Source organism: Chiloscyllium punctatum, chromosome 39, assembly GCF_047496795.1.
Source record: "Chiloscyllium punctatum isolate Juve2018m chromosome 39, sChiPun1.3, whole genome shotgun sequence".
Classification (NCBI taxonomy): Eukaryota; Metazoa; Chordata; class Chondrichthyes; order Orectolobiformes; family Hemiscylliidae; genus Chiloscyllium; species Chiloscyllium punctatum.
The window spans coordinates 57543991-57564506 of record NC_092777.1 but is presented as its reverse complement, the minus strand read 5'-3'; the positions used below and the strand labels follow the sequence as shown (position 1 = coordinate 57564506).

General features: G+C 41.8%; 1 protein-coding gene across 4 annotated transcripts in view; it reads right to left on the bottom strand.

The window, feature by feature from the left end:
* The window catches only part of hgs (hepatocyte growth factor-regulated tyrosine kinase substrate), a 50538-nt gene that overhangs the window by 15797 nt on the left and 14225 nt on the right, over positions 1-20516 (bottom strand). For 2 of the 4 annotated variants that reach the window (XM_072558792.1, XM_072558793.1), the window contains exons 4-12: positions 17177-17269; positions 12522-12645; positions 9853-9905; positions 8904-8972; positions 8402-8526; positions 6396-6422; positions 3650-3734; positions 638-736; positions 312-407 (exon numbers count right to left, since the gene is read on the bottom strand). In XM_072558792.1, the coding sequence (XP_072414893.1) occupies positions 312-407; positions 638-736; positions 3650-3734; positions 6396-6422; positions 8402-8526; positions 8904-8972; positions 9853-9905; positions 12522-12645; positions 17177-17269 (771 nt within the window). The remainder of the gene's footprint in view (positions 1-311; positions 408-637; positions 737-3649; positions 3735-6395; positions 6423-8401; positions 8527-8903; positions 8973-9852; positions 9906-12521; positions 12646-17176; positions 17270-20516) is intronic. The other 2 variants (XM_072558794.1, XM_072558795.1) reach the window with 1 other exon arrangement.

Genomic DNA, 20516 nt, shown 5'->3' with positions numbered 1-20516 from the left:
AACCTGGTGTGAATTGCTTTTGTTCTGAGTAACAGTGAATCAGGCATAATTAAGTCATTTTGGAGGCCTCACTGGAATTTTACTCTCTCACATTTTATGATGGCTTGTGGAACAGTGAGGAATGGTTATTAGTGCACTGTTTCCAGTTAAATCACGACAGAGTGCATGGCAAAAGCAAGTCCTTTGCTCGAATAAGTAAAATTAGGACAAGGTTCAGTTCAATTAACCAAATGAAGGGACAAGAGACATCATATACAACCAGCACTGTTCTTCAGGTTAGGAACATTCAAAAACTGACATAGAACTCTTACCACAGGAGAGGAATAAAGACTGCTGACTGGTGGTGCTGAAGAGGTGACTGGTGTTGGGTCAGTCTTTGGATACATGGAGTAAGTGTTCTTCTGTCTCTGCACAAGGAGAAGTCTCAGGTCATTCTCATAAGTGAGCACATATCAACTGTCTTATAAACTCATGCAGCTCAGTGTACCGCCTGTTATTAACTGAACTTCCAGGCACACAAACTGTGTTCTTCTCTTTACAAACACTACATGACTTGCCAAATGTTTGCCAGCATTTACTCTCTTTAGTTCACATTTTCAGGAGTTGGAGCAGTTTAATTTCAAAAAGCTTTACTCACCATTCTCTCCTTCTCCTCTGCCTCAGACTGGGATAAGGCTATTGCTAGCTGAAGCTCCTCTTCTTCCTGTAAGGCAGCTTCATCACGCTTAGGAGGCAACTGTCACATAATCAGAAAGCAGAAGACACAAGGGCCGTCAGAGACACATTTTCAGAATTCTGACATTTTCCTCAAAATGTGGGCAATACTGGCTGGGCCAGCAATTATTGCCCTTCCCAATGATTACTGGGAAAAAAAATTAGCCACCAGCAGGACCCTCTCTCACTATAATATCCTTACATTCAGATATGGAAGGACACCATTTCAACTGGGACAACACATCCATCCTAGGACAAGCCAAACAGAGACACGCACGAGAATTCCTAGAATCATGGCATTCCAACCAGAACTCTATCAACAAACACATCGAGTTAGACCCCATCTACCACCCCCGGCAAAAAGAGCCAGAAATGACATCACCACAGGAAATGACATCACCACCCCCAAAGAAATCCATACATATAAATAGAAATCAGTGCTTCATTCGGAGGCTTACTCAAAATGTTACCTCGTATGGTGGCGAAACATCTGGAAATGAACCTTCCAGCTCAGCGAGCAAACCTACATCCAGAATCTCAACCTGAGCTACAAACCTTCTCAAGACTAGCTGGGAAAAGTGGTGCTAAACTGTCTTCTTGAACTGCTGCAGTATTTGTGGTGTAGCTACACCTAAAATGTTGTTGGATAAGGAGCGCCAAAACATTGTTCTAGTGTCAATGGAGGAACATCCAACGTAGTTTCCAGTCAGGATGGCGGGTGGAACTTGCAAGCAGTGCTGCTTCCACACACCAGCTCTTCTTGTTCTTTTAAGGTGGTAGTGGACACAGGTTTGGTACGTCCAAGGAGTCTTAGTGAATTACTGCAATGTATCTTTCAGATGTGACTTTGTGTTGGTGGTGGAGGAAGCGAATATTCAAAGTGGTGAATTGGGTACCAATCAAGCAAGTTGCTTTGTCCTGGATGGTGTTCAGCTTATTGAGAATTGTTTGAGCAGCACTCATCCAGACCAATGCGCAGTATTGAGCCATATGCCTGATATATGCCTTGTAGATGGTGGACAGAGTTGGGGAATACAGACATTAGAATTAGGATAAGGCCATGCAACAAAATCAGGGCTAATCATATTGTGGTTTCTACTCCACCTTATTCCTTACCCACTTGACTTTTAATTCCTTTGTTCAACAGGAATCTATCCACTTTGCCTTAGATATATTCAATGACATAACCTCCACCAATCTTCAGGAAAGAATTCCAAAGATACAATCTTGAGAAATAATTCCTCCTTATCTCAGTTTTAAATAGGAGAACCCTGATTTTTAAACCACGTCTCATACTTCCAGTCTCTCCCACAAGGGAAAACCATCCTTTCATCATTTATCCAATCAAGTGATGAGCATTGGAACAAGCACCGCAAATCCATCATTTAATAAGATCACAGCTGATTGGATTACTCCTTCACATTGCTGCCTAACCTTGATAACCTTATACCGACCCTCTTGCTTGCCAAGGATCTGCCCACCTCTGCCATAAAAATATCCAAAGGCATCACTTCCTCTGTCTTTACAGGAAGAGTGTTCCAAAGACTCATGACTTTGAGAGGAAGAATTTTGACTTGGCTGTTTTAAGTGAGTGATCCCTGATTTTTAAACAGTAACCCCTCGATCTAGATTCTCCCACAACAGGAGCATCCTCCCCATTTCTACCTGTCAAGACCCCTCAGGATCTTCTTTGCTTCAATCAAGTCATTTCTTACTCTTTTCTAAACTCCAGTGGATACTCCACTGGCCTGTCTTACCTCTCCTCATACAACAATCCATCTGGCCAAGTTTCCGACCAAGTGAACCTTCTCAGAATGGCTCCTAAGAGAGGATGTAAATGTGTTTAAGGAGACCAAAACTCCGAATGTGATTGCATCAACATTCAGTATGACTGTAGCAAAATATTCCTCCCTCAATATTCTATTTCCCTTCCACAAAGGGTGCCTTCATCAATTGCTATACAAGGAGACTAACCTTTTGAAATTAATGTAGCAGCACACCCAGAATCCTCTGCACTTCAGATTTCTCTCACCATTTAGATAACATGCTGCGTTTCTATTCTTCCTGCCATTGTAGACAAGGTTACATTTTCCCACTCAATCTACCAAATTTTTGAGCACACACTTATTCTATTTGTATTCCTTTACAGACGCCATGTCTTCCTTCACAATTTGCTGCATGCCATCAATGAATTTAGCAACTACACTGTACCCTTCATCAAGTCATTGATATAAACTGTAAACAATGCAGACCCAACACTGATCCCTGTGGCATATCACTGGTCACATCTGCAAACCCAAAATCAACCCATTTATGTCCAGCTTCTGCTTCCTACTGAGTAAGCCAATCCTCTACCCAAGCTAATGTGTAACCTCTCTACACCACAAAACCTTAGTTGAGTAACAACATTTGATGTGGCACTTTATCAAATGCTTCTGAAAACTCCAGTACAGTATATCTACATTTATCTACATTGCTTGTTGTTCGGTCAAATTAGTCAAAGACAGTTTCTCTTGCACAAAACCATGTTGACTCTGCCTGACTGCATTAAGATTTTCTAAGTACTTTGCTCTACCCTCGTTAGTAATAGATCCTAGCATTTTCCTAATGATACGGGAGGCAAAATGACCTGTAATTTCCTGCTTTCTGTCTCCTTCTTTACTTGTCATACAATTCCCATGGTCTGACCTGCCTTTGTAGCCACACTGCATGTATATGGCTGGTCCAATGCCGTTTCCGGTAAGGGTTTCAATGATAACTCCCAGAATGGTGATATTTATGCATCAGGATGCATCAGGTTTTAATTGGCAGGAGTGAGCTGAAATGTAATCATTTAAATTTTGAAACCCACTTCATCACAAATTTAAAATATCAAAACATCTGCTGTGCAAAAGGACACTACAAACACGCTGAACTCTACTGGACTGCTGCTTACTTGTGACTGCTGGGATAGAGGGCTAGTCAGGTACTCAGGTGGAAGGTCAACTGGTGCTGAAGTTGTGGACTTGACCTCAGATTTCCTGGGAAAGGAATAAGAAAAAGGTCAACCTTTATTGGAAGACAAACACCACTTCAATCTCTCAATGCAAATGACAGCAAATTATGTGCTTTCTGGAAAACCTGAAATGATTAGCATTCATATACAGAAGCTCAGGAATCCAGACAGCTACCTCACTGGAACCTGCTAATGTTGGAAAGTCTATGCAAACACAATATAACAAAAACACAATGGCCTGTGTCACTAATTCAAAAAGCTGTTGGGAAGTGTAAACCAAGAGGTGCTGTTGGATTAAGGACTGGTAAGCATTTTATTTGTCAGTAGATCAGAAATCTCAGCTCACATATCAGACTCATGCTGGTAATTTTGGAATTGCTGCGATTAAACATTAATGGTCAGAGGCCCAATGCTTCCTTCATGTGGTAAACACAGGCTGACACGCCCACATCATTGGCCAGAACCTGAGGGGGAGACACTACAGCTGCAGACTGTGGCTATGATGTGATGCTCAGTGGGAAAAGAGAAACAGTTTCAAAAGGTCCTCATCATTTGCAGCAATTGGATGAGAAATCCAACTCTTGCCAAGCTTTGAGAATTGCCACTCTTTCTGCGACTACTTTGATGAAACTGAAGTCTGGTCCAGTCAGTTGCTGAATGTGTTTGCTAGGCACTTCTGTTCCATTAGCACTTGGACCAGGCAAGGTGACTGCCTCAGTTGTGAGGAATAAGCCTTTTGCTTTGTTGGACAAGGGAACCACATCAAGGACAAAAAACACGTTTTGACTTCTGAATACTTTCACACTTGCCTCAAGGGATGGTGGCACCTGAATGGGAATAGGATAACCCTCAAACATTACAGCAAACATGTCTATAGTGGGTCTCAGTCAAACTTCATTTTAAATCATTCACAAGCATGTGGGCATTGCTGGCAAAGCCAGCATTTATGACCCAGATTATCCCTAATTTCCCAGAGGGCAGTTGAGAGTCAACCACATCTGCAGTCACATATAGGCCAGACTACGCAAGGACAGCAGTTTCCTTCCCTGAGTGATATTACTGAACTAGATGTGTTTTTCCAACAATTGACAATGTTTTACGGTCATCATGAGACTGTTAACTCTACACCTGTTATTGATTTCAACGCTTAATTTATGCCAGTGTTGTTTGAACCCAGCTCCTCAGATCATTGCATTAATTGTCTAGCGAGAATACCACTAGGTCATCACCTCTCCAAGCTGCAAATGCCTGACTTGCTCATGGTTGCCTGATCAAGAGGGACCTGGGTTTAACACAAGTGTTTCCTACATAGAACCCAGTAGCTTGGGTGATTAGCACGGACACATGAGCAGAAAATCTTGCCATCACAGCAACCCATGACATTACTGGATCTGGAAACTTGGTAGTGTCTTTATCAGAGTAACAAAATCTTGCACCCTTGGAGCTTGGATTTACAGGTGTCACTATAATTAATTTGTGACAGCATTGCCAGAGCAAGACCAGGAGGGATGAGAAAATACATTTAAAAAAAAAATTACTGATCTTTCTGAAACACTGGTACGTGGGTTGGATCCTCAATGGGAGCCTACCGAAATACTGGAAAAATTAAACAAAGAATATGCAGATAATGCACACATTCACATGGCTTAAGAAAGGCTCTCTGAAGGATGGTTGGTGCACATCTCACTTCTCTGCATGGATCTTTTATCACTTGGAGATGCAGTCAACATTGCTTACCCTCTTCATAGGGCTACTCCTATTTTTACCCAGATCAGTCCCAAGGCAGTGATATTTCTACAGTGATTCCAATTTTCCTACTCTCTAAATCTAATGATGATTCCCCCAAACCAATGCCAGTGGGACTGAAAATGAGCACAGTGCCCACTCAGGTTCCAGGTATAGTGTCATGGAGTCATAGAGAGCGCTGGAAAAGCACAGCCGGTCAGGCAGCAGCCGAGGAGCAGGAGAGTCGATGTTTCGGTCAGAAGGCCTTCATCAGGAATGGAAACAGACTCTTCGGACCACACTGACCATGTTCCCAAACCAAACTAGTCCCACCCGCCTGTATTTGGCCCACATTCCATCAAAACTTTCCTATTCATGAACTTATCCAATCTCTTTTAAACACTGTAACTTTGCCTGCATGCAAGACTTCCTCTGGCAGTTCATTCCACGTACAAACCACTCTGTAAAAACTTTCTCCCTTGTGTCCTTTTCAAACCTTTCTCCTCTCACCTTAAAAATATGCCCCCTAGTTTTGAACTCCTCCACCCTAGGGAAAAGACCCTTGCTATTCACCTTATCTACGCCCTTTGTGATTTTACAAACCTCTATAAAGTTATCTTTCAACTTCATACGCTGCAGGGGAAGAGAGTCCCAGCTGTGGGCATTGATTCCAGTTTGAATGGTTCCAATTTAGAAGGACATGTTTTACCGATATAAACAGCGTACTCTTTCATTTACTGCAATCTTAAGCTTTGCTGGAAACCTATACTGACTGTCAACAGTTAATAAACAATGTTAAATTACATATCTATACCACTTCAAATCTTTTACAATCTTGGTAATTAAATATATAATTTACTCAAAAAGCAGCAAAAGTATTTTATACGACGCTGAAGTTACGAGGTAATAATATTGGTTTAATTACAATCTACCAATTCAATGAGAATAAAGTTTGGCGTACATGTTACTGCTGTCAAGGTCTTCCTTTCTGTGAAAAAAAAATTATACGTCACCATGGAGGTACATACACACCAAGTTTTTTTTTAACAACCTGAACTGTTGCACTCAGCCTACGCAAATAAACACTAATGGCGCTCGGGCTGGAGCTCCTCAGTTATTTTTTTTCACATAGTTTCATTGAGCCATGTCAGATGTTGCCCCATTCAAACGCAGGGATTCTTTTACAAATTGCATGAGTAAGTGGAATCCAGCAACGGGCACAAAACAATATGCTAGACTTACAAAAAGGAGCAAAACCTCTTTGCACACAAAGCAAGACACCAGCTTTGAAAAGGGCAATTAAAGTACAGTTTTTAAAGTAGACAGTCAAGTCTACCTGAAGTCAACTAGAAAGCTGCATTTGGACTCCCGTTAAACCAAAATACTTCTGAATTGTGTATTTAAGAGTAATTTCCAAAGATCCAGCAAAGTATGCCAAGGTGAATAAAGAATGGTCAATTTTAAGATCATCTATTAAGATGAAATGACATGAGCTTGTGTTCTTTATTCACAAATCTCATCTCTTGTTTTTAATTTTTTGGCTAAGTTATTCTAGTGACATTAATCATTGTAAATTATGGTACCAAAATATTGCCCATGCAGTTTTGGCACATCAACTGCCCATGTTGAAGATTTCAGGCATTATGTGGCTCTGCAGGGCATGTATTGGAAGATTCACTCCCATTACTTTTATTTATATAGGACAGTGACTGCCACCAAAGTCACTAACAATTGGCTAGTAAATGATTAGAAATGCAAAATAAGAATGGCAGAGTTGATTCACGCTCAGTCAACAAACTAAGATTGGACATAGGTTCGTGTCACCATTTATAAATCAGTTATAAAGTTAGGTCACAGCTGGAGTTGTGCACATAGCTCCAGTCACTGCATTATAAAAAGGTTGTACTGGACTGTACTCAGAGAAGATTAACCAGGATGTTGTGTGGGCTGGAGTGTTTTAGCTATAAAGAGAAATGAGATAGGCTTGGGTTGTTTTTCTTAGAGCAGAGAAGGTTGAAGGAGATCTGGTAGAGGTGGAAAAATTTAGAAAAACAGAGAGGAAGCAACTTACTCCTCAGTCAAGGGGTCAATAACTAGGGACATATATTTAAGGTAAGGGGCAGGAGGCTCAGAAGAGATTTGATGAAAATTCTTTCGACCAGAGGGTGGGGATACCAGTAACTCACCAGCTGAAAGACTGGTATAGTTAGGAAACATTGTAACATTTAATTAATATTTAGATCAACACTTGAAATTCCAAAGCATACAAGGTTACAGGTTAAATGCGAGAAAATGGGATGGGAACAGTTAGGTGATGGCTGGCACAGGCACAATGGGCCAAAGGGCTTCTTTACATGCTGTAAAACTCTATGATTATGACATCAATCTGAACTACATGGAACAGGGGAGGAAGGTCATGGCATCTCCAGTTAGCAGAAAGTTACAGAATAAAGAGTTGTGCCTGCTGATGGTGTTCATCAATAGTAGATGAAAAAGAAGATGCACTAGTTGGCAAAGTTCCATGAAGAGACAATAGAAAGGAAAATGGGATAGAATTGTCAAAATGAGCTTTACAATGATGCCAGAGTATGACAGGAGTGGACTGTTATCAGACTGTATCCAGGTAGCTTCATGACAATCAAGAAAAATGAATGAAATGTTTATGTACCTTCCTTTGCAATATTGCGAATAGCGAGACTACCCTTCCATAAATCCTGAAACAGCATTTATTTGGATGCAACTTCTCAGGAGTTGACTTCGTCAGGTACTCTACCCCACCCCACATCCCCAAACCCCAGAGGAAACGCCTTACCTTTGCTCAGCATCACCCAGAGACCAGGCAATATTAGAGAGGGGTAAAACAGGAGACTCTTAAGTGCACAGTGACATCTTTACAGAAATCCAACTCGCTGTCGCTGCACAATAACCAACTCTGAAGTCCTACAGATTAAGACCAAAGTTACTAACTTGTTCAGCTGCTCAAAGCATGGCTCGCAAACTCGGACTTCCTTCTCAATCCCAAATTTGGGGATGGTGGAGGACTTAGAGGAACACTTTCCACAGAAGATCTGGCCACATGCTCTGCAATGATGCTGGAGAACAGAATTAAAAAGCAGAATGGCATTCAACAACAAATCCAGGAGTTTGATGTGATTGTGCGGTTAAAGTAAAACTATCCAGTTATTTATTTTGCTATTCACAAACTGGCTGTCATGTTATCTTCCATCATAACAGTGACTGAACTGCAATGATAATTTATTGGCTACAAAGCAGTAATAGTTAAAGATGGTAATAAATCAAGCTTCTATATATATATATATCTAATATCTCCCTAGTGGTATAGCTACTTAAAGACTGCCAAAATGTCTTGGCTGCTCATTTAGAGAGTCAAATGATATGATCTGCATGTGTAATGACTGGCCGATAATAAAAGGAGTTAGCCTATATGAAAGAACAATTATTAACTTACTTTCCTGGTGACCACGCCAAATTGCACCCTACACCGATGACATTCTTCAGCGTCTACCCAATCAGGAGCCTACAGAGAGAAAGAAAAAAAATCCTTTGCATCCTTGAGGGAAGATTTTCTTATATTGCACAAATGAGCAGCCATATTTCCTGCTATATAAGGACAGCAAACTTGGTTTTAACGGGCACCTTATAAACCAAACTCTCGATAAATGAGCAAAAATTAAATACCTCAAATACCAGATATTTACTGAATTATTATGATCTCCGAGTAGTCAGTTGAGGTGCAAGTGAGAAAGCTCTCTGCCGGTAAGTTTTATTTAAGACAAAATATCATTAAATGATTTACGCTGTAAATGAAGTATAACAGTGATGTGTATCTCTGCATTACATTCCTATAATTTAGTGTATGTTTTTACGTAGATTATGTGGAGCTCTTGATCAACCAGAATTGTTGATCAACTGACACTCCTGGTCACATAGGTGCTGGTTAATAAAATGTTTGCTTACTTTGTTAGTTCTAAGGCACATTGGGATGTCCTGCGCTTGCCAAAGATGCAAAGGAAATCCAATCTTCCTTTGTCCAAAGAATATAATTATTCCCCGCGACATGAACTGGGTGCAGGCTTCATTAATATAACATTCAGAGGAAATTAAACCCTGCACAAATTGCCGGTCTGAAAAAGTGCACTCTTCTGATACTTTCACACAATGTTTCACAGCAATCAAATTATGGCCCCATGAGGAACAGAGCGTGCTGTGGTGAATTCACCACAACATTAATATCCGATCACAAAGAACATAAATACTTAAAACATCAAATTTCATTAATAAACCAAGCAATAAATGAGGCCTCTTCAAATTTACAACAGAAGGCACTCTCTCTTGCCTTCAACTTGTGCACTAAAACCTATACCAACTCCAACAAGGCTGGTAATGATAGCTCTTACCCTTTCAGAAAGGAACATGGCATCACTCTCTTTGAACTCTGGAAAGACGTTCCCTGCAGTGGTAAAAAGATATTAGAATTAACACAGAACATTACACCATAAGGCATCCATGTCATAATTAATTCATATTGATTTATGTATAATTAATATGGAAGTCAGATGCAAACTTCAGCATTCTTCTGGTGCAGTGTTAGTGTCCCTAACGCTGAGATGAGAGGCCTAGGTTCCAGTCTGACCTGGTGTGTAACAACATCTCTAACAGTTTGATGAGAGAATATCTACAGACTCATACTTCAGCAAAATAGGCAAAAGGAGAACAAATTGAAAATCAAAGCCAAACAGAAAAGGTGGTCACATTTGGTTAAAAGCAAAATGATATTGATTCTGGATAAATATCTGGTTTAAAATCAAATTTCGCAAAATATGTGATTTCAAACCCGATATTGATCCTGATTGCTGTGATCAGTAACCTTCCTGCAGCATTAATCAAAGTAACTGTGTCGTCAGTTAACCAAAAATATTGTAACACAGACAAGGTACACTTGACACGAGGATATGATAGCACGGCATGAAAGAGTAAAAAGAAAGAGTAGGGTTCCTCCCTGATGGGTACACAAGGAAGAAAAAGCAAGGTTTTACATGGAGGCAATAACTTTTTAAAACAAACACACATCATACAAAAATCCAAGATGTCACATGGAACTTGAATCTTGGGTTAGGCATTAAAAAAAAAAGAGTAATCTGTCAGCAGGAAGTAAAGCGTACACACCAGTCTCTGCATATGATATTACAAATTGGATATCAATTACTCTCATGGCATACATCAAATAAGAGTAAAAACAGCAAATGTTTAGTCAAAGTATTCAGTCATTTTAAGCCCATCAGAGTAAACAGCTGGGAACTTGCTACAAAAACCTTAATTCATGCCTTAGGCAGGTGCAGACTTCACCATCCGCACACAGCCCTGACTTGTCTCCCACATTCAATTATCCACAAACTGGGGGTCACCCAAAACCATACTGCTCGTTACTGAACTCCCACCAAGTCCCATTCCCCCATCACTCCTGTGCTCTCGGAGCTCTAGTTTTAATAGTAACATTCTCATTCTAGTTTCCAAAAAGGTGACAGGCCCATCTCTCATTTCCTCCAGTCCTACACCCACAGATACCTGCATCCCATCACACTCCTGACTTGCCCTCGTAAATGGTGGCCAGGCTTTGGGGAGTTAGGGAGCGGGTTACTCAATACAGTATCCCTAGCCTCTAACCTGCTCTTGAACCCACTGTGTTTATATGGTGAGTCTAAGTGAGTTTCTGGTCAATGGTAACCTCAAGGATGTTGACAGTAGGGGGATTCAATGATGCAACACTACTGGATGTCAAGGAGCAATGATTAGATTGCCTGTTTTCAGAGATGGTCGCTACCTGGCATTTATGCAGCATGCACGTTACTGGGATATTGTCCAGATCTTGTTGCATTTGATCATGGGCTGCTTTAGTATCTGAGGAGTTGTGAATGGTGCTGAACATTGCACAATCATCAGCACCATAGCCAAACTGTTCCAGTACAGTTACAACCCTGCCACTTATCCGGCAATGTGGAAAATTGCCAGGAACGTCCTGTACACAAAAAGCCACAAATCCAATTCAGCCAGTTACTGCCCCTTCGGACTGCTCGCAATCTTCATAAGGTGATGGAAGGTGTCATTAACTGCTATCAAGCAGCACCTGCTCAGCAATAACCTGCTCAGTGATGCCCCAGTGTGGGTTCTGCCAGGGCCACTCAGTTCCTGACCTCATTACAGCCTTGGTTCAAGCATTGAGAAAAAGAGCTTCTTTTCTTCACCTCTGACCTTATGATGGGGGGGGGGGGGGGGGAGAAGGTCATTGGTTGGGCCTAGGACACTACCCTGAGGAACACCTGCAGAGATGTACTGGAGATGAGATGACAGACCTCCAACAACCACAACCATCTTCCTACGTGTCAGATATGATTCAAAACCGCGGAGAGTTTGCACCCATCACCCACAGATTGCAGTTTTGTTCGGGCTCCTTGATGCCACACTTTGTTGAATGCAGCCTAATGGCAAGCACTGTCACTCTCCCCTCTGGAATTCAGCTCTTTTCTCAATGCTTGAAATAAGGCTGCAATGAGGTAAGGAGCTGAGTGGCCCTGGCAGAACCCCACACTGTGCAGGTTCTTGCTCAGCAGGTGCTGCTTGATAGCATTGTTGATGATACCTTCTGTCACTTTATGAAGATTGAGAGCAGTGTGATGGAGCAGTAACTGACTGGATTGAATTTGCGGTGCTGTGTGCGTACAGGACATTCCTGGACAATTTTCCACATTGCCGGATAGCTGGCAGTGTTGCAACTGTACTGGAACAGTTTGGCTAGAGCAACAGCAGGTTCTGGAGCACATGACCTCGGTCCTATTGCCAGAATGTTGTCAGGACCCGTAGCCTTTGCAGGATCCAGTGACTCCAACTGTTTCTTGATATCACAGAGGGAATCAAACTGGCTGAAGACTGGTATCTGTAATGCCAGGGACCACAGGAGGAGGCCAGGAGGGACTACCCACTCAGCCCTCTTGGCTGAAGAGTTCTGCAAACGCTGGTCAATTGTTGGTTAATTCACAGATGCCACAAACTGCCATTGAGACTTTCTTACCTTCAACCTTCATGATTTGATAGGTGTCCTGTACCACTTTGTACTTGGGTTCGTTGCGGAAGGCCTGAGCCCAAGCCTGGATCAGCTGCAAGATCTTGGTCCGAACATTCGTCTCTACCTGTTTCTGTGAAGCAAGAACTGACTGACTGAAACAGCAACACAACCAGTAGGGCAGAGAATTCTGCCCCTGTAAGATAACCATTCAGAAAACAAAGGCACCAACAAAACACCAGACATAATTAATAATTAATCAGGGATGGTCAGTATGGTTTTGTTAAGATAAGTTCAAGTCTTGTTAACTTAACGGAGGTTGAGAAAGTTATAAGGGGGATTGAGGAGGTATTGATGGGGATATGATCCTGCTTCAGAGGTGTGTAATAACCTCGGTCAATTGGAAAGTATCTACATAGATTTCTCAATGTTCCACAAGGCAGATGGGTCAGAAAAATTAAAGGTTCCAGATTTTGTGGTTCTGTGATTGATACAATCCACATGGATGTTGGATTGTGTAAAGAAAACAGCTAACCATCTTCAACCGAGGGGTAATTTGGTCAATTCACTCGAACTGCAGCCTATGCCACTGCTCAGAGCTACTTGGCCTTTACCCCTATCAGGAGGAAGTTAACTTGAGTACAAAGTTATTCATGAGAAAGGCAGATAATTTCACATCCATAAGATTCACATACAGCCCAAAAGTTTGGAACTCATGTCATTTTGTTACACTGCAAAGTTTTTTCACCTCAGTCTTACCTGCAGTTTGAGCTGTGTCAGCAAATTCAACCTTCAATCAGCTGATCTCTCTAAAACAGGGTGGAACTTTACAATCACAAGATACATCGAGTCATCAGGAAGTAGATGTTGCCCAAATGCTATTGGGAGACAGGAGTCTCCTTGTCAATTCTCTGGGATCATTTCCAGGCGAAAAATGCTTCAGATTAAATGGCAGAAAGGAAGTTTATGTATTTTAAAAAAAAATGGACTCATCATGAAGTCAAGCTCAGTGGATTCCAATAGTACTCGGGGATTTCCAACATAGCATTTCTATGAATTACCGGACCAGGGTTAAAGCACTGTAAAAAAGATTGTCTGCCTTTATAGGAGGCAGGATCATTGTGATATTTTCATCCCAGAAACAGACAGCCACAGTATAATGATCCAAAAAAAGAAATATTGCACACACTGGAGACCTGACATAAGAAAAGAAAATACTGGAAAGACCCAGCAGCTCAGAGGAACAGGGTTAAGGTTTCAGATTGGTGACCCTACCATCAGAACAATTTAATGATTGTTACCTCAGTGGGATATGACAGTCAAAAGACTTGGAATGGGATATTAATCCACTCGTGTTTAAACCTGAAAGCAATTTGCAAATAGAATTTATAAATAGGAAACAAAGAAATTGAAAGGAGAAAGAAAGGGAAGCAAATGGGAAGAGGAAACAAATCATTGCACTGAAAACAGTAAGCACCAAATGGTTTCCCAGGAGATTTTTCCACCTTACTTCGTTATAATATGGCTGAGTTATTTAAAATGATGGGCACTGTATTTTCATTATTTGCTGTTTAGAATGGTATTACAGTTCCTTACAGTTTTGGCTAGTGCTCCCATTGCACAGCATGTTTTCCCATGTCTCCCAAAGGCTTTAGATACTTGCTGTCTAGAACATAGAACATTGGAGCGCAGTACAGGTCCTTCGGCCCTCTATGTTGTGCCGTCCTGTGGAATCAATCTGAAGCCCATCTATCCTACACTATTTCATTTTCACCGGTGTTTATCCAATGACCATTTAAATGCCCTTAAAGTTGGCAAGTCTACTACCATTGCAGCAGGGCGTTCCATGCCCCCACTACTCTCAGAGTAAAGAAACTACCTCTGACAACTGACCTTAATCTATTACCCCTCAGTTTAAAGCAGTGTCCGCTCATGCGAGCCATCACCATCCGAGGAAAAAGGCTCTCACTGCCCACCCTATCTAACCCTCTGGTTATATTATATGTCTCTATTAAGTCACCTCTCAATCTTCTGCTCTCTAACAAAAACAGCCTCAAGTCCCTCAGCTTTTCCTCATAAGACCTTCCCTCCACACCAGGCAACATCCTAGTAAATCTCCTCTGAACCCTTTCCAAAGTTTCCACATCCTTCCTGTTGTGCGGTGACCAGAACTGTATGCAATACTCCAAGTGCAGCCGCACCAGAGTTTTGTAGAGCTGCAACATGATCTCCTGGTTCCGAAAAACATTTCCCTCCACAAAATAAAAGCTAACACACTGTCTGCCTTCTTCACAACCTATCAACCTGGGTGGCAACTTTCAGGGAGCTATGTACATGATCACAGACATCTCTCTGCTCATCTACGCTGCCAAGAATCTTACCATTAGCCCAGTACTCTATTCCTGTTACTCCTTCCAAAGTGAATCACCTCATACTTTGCCACCTCTAAGCCCAGCTTTGCAGCTTATCTATGTCCCTCTGTAACTTGCAACATCCTTCGGCACTATCCACAACTTCACCAAACTTAGTGTCATCCGCAAATTTACTAACCCATCCTTCTACGCCCTCATCCAGGTCATTTATAAAAATGACAAACAGCAGTGGCCCCAAAACAAATCCTTGCAGTACACCACTAGTAACAGAACTCCAGGATGAACATTTCCCATCAACCACCACCCTCTGTCTTCTTTCAGCTAGCCAATTTCTGATCCAAACCATTAAATCACCCTCAATCCCATGCCTCCATATTTTGTGCAATAGCCTCCCGTGGGGAACCTTATCGAATAGCTTACTGAAACCCACACACACCACATCAATGGCTTTACCCTCCTCCACCTGTTTGGTTACCTTCTTAACGAACTCAATAAAGTTTGTGAGGCACGACCTATTCTTCACAAAGCCATGTTGACTATCCCTTAAATCCTTCCTAAATTATTATAAATCCTCTCTCATAACCCCTTCCAACACTTTACCCACAACTGAAGGAAGGTTCACTGGCCTGTAATTACCAGGGTTGTCTCTACTCCCCTCTTGAACAAGGGAACAACATTTGCTATCCTCCAGTCTCCTGGTTCTATTCCTCTAGACAATAATGACAGAAAGATCAAAGCCAAAGTTTCTGCAATCTACTCCCTGGCTTCCCAGAGAATCCTGGGATAAATCCCATCCAGCCCAGGGTACTTATCGAATTTCACGCTTACCAGAATTGCTAACACCTCCTCCTTGTGAACCTCAATCCAGTCCAGTCTAGTAGCTTGTACTTCAGTGTTCTCCTTGACAACATTGTCTTTTTCCAGTATGAATACCAATAAAAAATATTCATTTAGTGCTTTTCCTATCTCCTCATACTCCATGCACAACGTTCCACTACATCCTTGATTGGCCCTAATCTTACCCTAATCATTCTTTGATTCCTGATATACCTGTAGAAAACCAATGACTTATCATGTCCCCTCCTGGCTTTTCTTAGTTCTCTTTAGGTCCTTCCTGGCTAGCTTGTAACTCTCAAGCACCCTACCTGAGCCTTCGCGCCTTATCCTAACATAAGCTTCCTTCTTCCTCTTGACAAGAAATTCAACTTCTTTAGTAAACCACGGTACCCTCACTCAACCACTTCCTTCCTGCCTGACAGATACATACTTATCAAGAACATGCAGTAGCTGTTCCTTGAATAAGCTACACAGTTCTACTGGGCCCACCCCTGCAGTTTTCTTCCCCATCCTAAATCTTGCCTAATCGCATCATAATTGCCTTTCCCTCAGCTATAACACTTGTCCTGCAACATATGCCTAATCCTTTCCATCAATAAAGTAAATATAACCGAACTGTGGTCACTATCACCAAAGTGCTCACCTACCTCCAAATCTAATACTTGGCTGGGTTCATTACCTAGTACCAAATCCAATGTTTGGTAGATCCAAATCCAATCGCCACTTGTTGGCATGTCTACATACTGTGACAGGAAGCCCTCCTGCATACAAAAACTGACCCACCTAAAGTACGTGAATTATAGTATTTCCAGTCATTATTTGGAAAGTTAAAGGCCCCCATAACAACTACCCTGTTAGTCTCACTTCTATCCAGAATCATCTTTGCTATCCTTTCCTCTTCATCTCTGGAACTATTCGGAGGCCTATAGAAAACTCCCAACAGGGTGACCTCTCCTTTCCTGTTTCTAACCCTCAGCCCATATTACTTCAGTAGACAAATCCTCAAGTGTCCTTTCTATGACTGTAATATTGTCCTTGGCTAACAATACCACACCTCCCCCCTCTTTTTCCATCTTCTCTGTTCTTATTGAAACATCTAAATCCCAGAACCTGCAATTCTAATTCTCCGAGTTCTGCTCTGCCTCTGATATCTTCCGGCAAGAGCCAGTTGCTCCTCTGGGAACACACTCACACTCAGTGAATTTCACAAGGAACAGCGATTTAGTAATTGCATTTACACAGCATGAGCAGCAGAAAACCTAGCACAGCTATCCCTCATCAACCTAGGAATCACTGCTACCCTGTCCATGTCAACACAGACTGAGACCTGCTCCTGCATAGTCCAGCTATACTGGACAGGGCACACTCTCAGCTGAAATGCTGGGAAAGGAAGCCCTGACCTCCAACACAGAGCAGAGTCAGATCCAGAACTGGTGGCACTGTTCCACAAGTTACCTTGAACAGCTCTTTGAGTTCCTCCATTGTTTGTTTATTAGCAACCTCATCGTGAACAGTCTGGCCACAATTCTTCACCACGGATTCCAAAACCTGAAGGAGAAATTAGGGTGTAAGCAACCAACGTGAAAATAGTGTTTCAGTTCAACAAATTGATCATTCAGACCTGGTAAAGCCCCAAAACCACCTCACAAAAGGAAACCATCGAAACTATAAAATTATATTGCCGTAAATTGTCCACAGCACCTACAGGTCAAGTATTGACCCAAGATAACTAAATTGTGGAGACAGAAGCAGTGTCAGCATTGAGTCTAATATGACGCTTCTTTGAGAAAGAACAACCTTGAAGAACAGTCATATTGGCCTTGAAATGTTAGCTGTTTTATGCCATAGATGCAGCCAGGCATGCTGAGTTTCTCCAGCACTTTGGTTTTATCGCATCCTCAGCCTCTGCCGTTCTAAGGAAAACAACCCTAGTCTTGATCGTCTTTCCTTCTCGGTGCAGTTATCAAGCCCCGGCAACATTCTTGTGAACCTCCTCTATACTCTTCTACACCAATGACATTCTTCCTGCAATGGGTGACCACAATGGGACACAAAACTTTAGTTGTGGCCTAAGTAGCATCTTATAAAGTTCTATCATTAGATCTCTGCTTTTGGTATTCAAGATCTCACCAATGACGGATAACATCGGAAATCCCTTCTGAGGCATTTTATCTACCTGTTCTGCTAACATCAAGGACCAGTGGATATGCATGTCCGGGTCTCTCATTTGTTTGCCTCCTCTCGATATCCTCCAGGTGATTGTGCATTCCCTTACTTTGTTTGCCCTCCTCAAATGCATAACCTTGCACTTCTCCAAACTAAATTCCATTATCCACTTTTCCACCCACTCAAACAACTGACACCTTCCTACAGTTGACTTATCATCTTCTTTGTCAACTACTCCACCAACTTTTGTATTGTCTACAAATTTCCCAAATTGTGCGGTCCACACTATATAATATCTATATAGAGAGATCACAAACAACAAGGAACCAAACAGAAACCTGGAACAGCACCAGACAGCACTCTCTGTTTGCAAAAACATTGGTCTGCTCTTCCTCTGTTTCCAGTCACTAAGAACCAACTCAGTTCATTCCTCTGTATTCTATGGGTTTGAATTTTTCTTAACAGGCTTACATATGGGACCTTGTTAAATATTGGACTAAAATCGACGTAGACAACACTGATAGTATTGCCATCAATATTCTGTTACTTCCTTAACAATACTGAATTCAATTAGTAAGACACAACCCTTCCTTCACAAAACCACACTGGAGTGATCTTGGAGTAATCTGGGCCTTTCCAGGTAACAGCTAATTTTCTGTCTCTAGGGTGGCATGGTGGGTCAGTGGTTAGCACTGCTGCCTCACAGTGCCAGGGACCCAGGTTTGATTCCAGCCTTGGGCGACTGTCTGTCTGGAGTTTGCACATTCTCCCCATGGGTTTCCTCCCACAGTCCAAAGATATGCAGGTGAGGTGAATTGGCCATGCTAAATTGCCCATTAGGTGCAGCAGTCAGGAGTAAATGTAGGGGAAAGGGTCTGGGTGGGTTACTCTTCGGAGGGTCAGTGTGGACTTGTTGGGGTTAAGGGCCTGTTTCCACACTGTAGGATTTTTATGAATGATTCCAGTAATTTACCCATTACCGGGGTCAGACTGATTATGGTTTGGCCAATCCCTTTCCCTTGCAGCCTTTTTGAATAATGGTACGACATTCTCAAACCTCCAAATCTCTGGTATTTACTGAGGATTAGAGACTAATCCTCAAAACATTATTACTTCCTCCTTGGCTTCCTTGAACAGCGTAGGGTACAATTCAACTGTCCCAGGTGTTATACTTACTTTTAAAAAGAGGTTAATTGTTCCAGAACTTCCATTATACTATTATTTATCTATTATTTCATAACACACCTCCCTAATTTGAAAACCTGCATCATGCCTCATCTTTGTAAAGACAGACACGAAATACTCATAATACTATTTCATCAAGGTTGTAACCAACCGAAAGTGAAGTAGGAAAAACATAACTGCAAAGGTTTTTAGAGGTGTTGCAAACCACTATGTAATGCTTTCTGCCACAGCCTCAAGCTACCTGCTGAGAATATTTTCCTTAAACACACCAAAGCTCTTCTCTCCCCATTGGAAGACTAATGCACATGTGTCAAATTGTCTTTCAAATTACATTTTGTCATCCTCTATTCCCAGGGGACACATCCCCACAAAACATGCTGCTTGGTCATCAGGGCTGGCAGAAAGCTTACTCCACATCACGAATCCATCAAAACCTTCGTAACAAAAGCAGGAACTAACTTTTTAAAAAATTGTTGTCCAGTACAAAAAGAGCTTCTAGCATCTCAAAAACACCCCAATTTATATTTGACAGCCCCATCTTTCTCAATGCCCACTGTGAATTGTTCAGGACTCCATGCTTCAAAATGAGTATCTGGGCGTAAAACTCTCAGCACACGCATGTCAATAAACCTGATAATAACTAAACCCTTGGAAAAAGATTCCAGCATGACATAACTGTGTTATATAACGTGAACTAGCCTACACAGATTCCAGAGTGTCAGGAATTAAATCCAGGATAATTTGACTGTTCACATACAGCAGTATTAGCAGTTGATGACAACAGATTGCTCTCCAGTTAATAGCTCCTATTGATTCTATGTTCAGTTGTGTAAACTACTTCAATAAATTGCACATCTCAGTTCCTCCCATCTGAACAACACCATTTCACTGTGTTTACTTAATCAGTAGCATCATTTCTCTCTCAGTTCACTCCAACAGAGTTTAACCTGGCAGCTGTAAAGGTGGTATAAGCAGCAGCTTTCATTGCAACTGCATTGCTTTAGCAGTGTGGGATTACAGGGTACTACTAGTCCTATCTACCAGGATGCTATAGCAATTCAGTATACAACACACATGCACAACAGGCACAACAGGCACCACATTCAACAGGCTCAGCACCCACTCCCCCCCATATTTCAAAGAGTTGAACGAAGCAGCTCGATGCTGTACAAAGGCAAACATATTGCAGCTGCTGGAAATCAGAAATCAAAAGGGACTAAAGAATCTCAGCAGGTTTGGCAGCCTCGGTGGAAACAGAAACGGAGTTAATATTTTAAGTCCAAATGACTTTTGGGTGGAACCCTGTTTTGACCCCAGCTGTTTACTGGACAAGTCAGATTGCAGGCTGAAATCAGGTTTGACAGATGGTAAACTTTGTTTTTTGGTTTTTAACATGGCAGTACCGCACTGAAACTAACCCAATGCTGCAGAAACAGTTGAACAG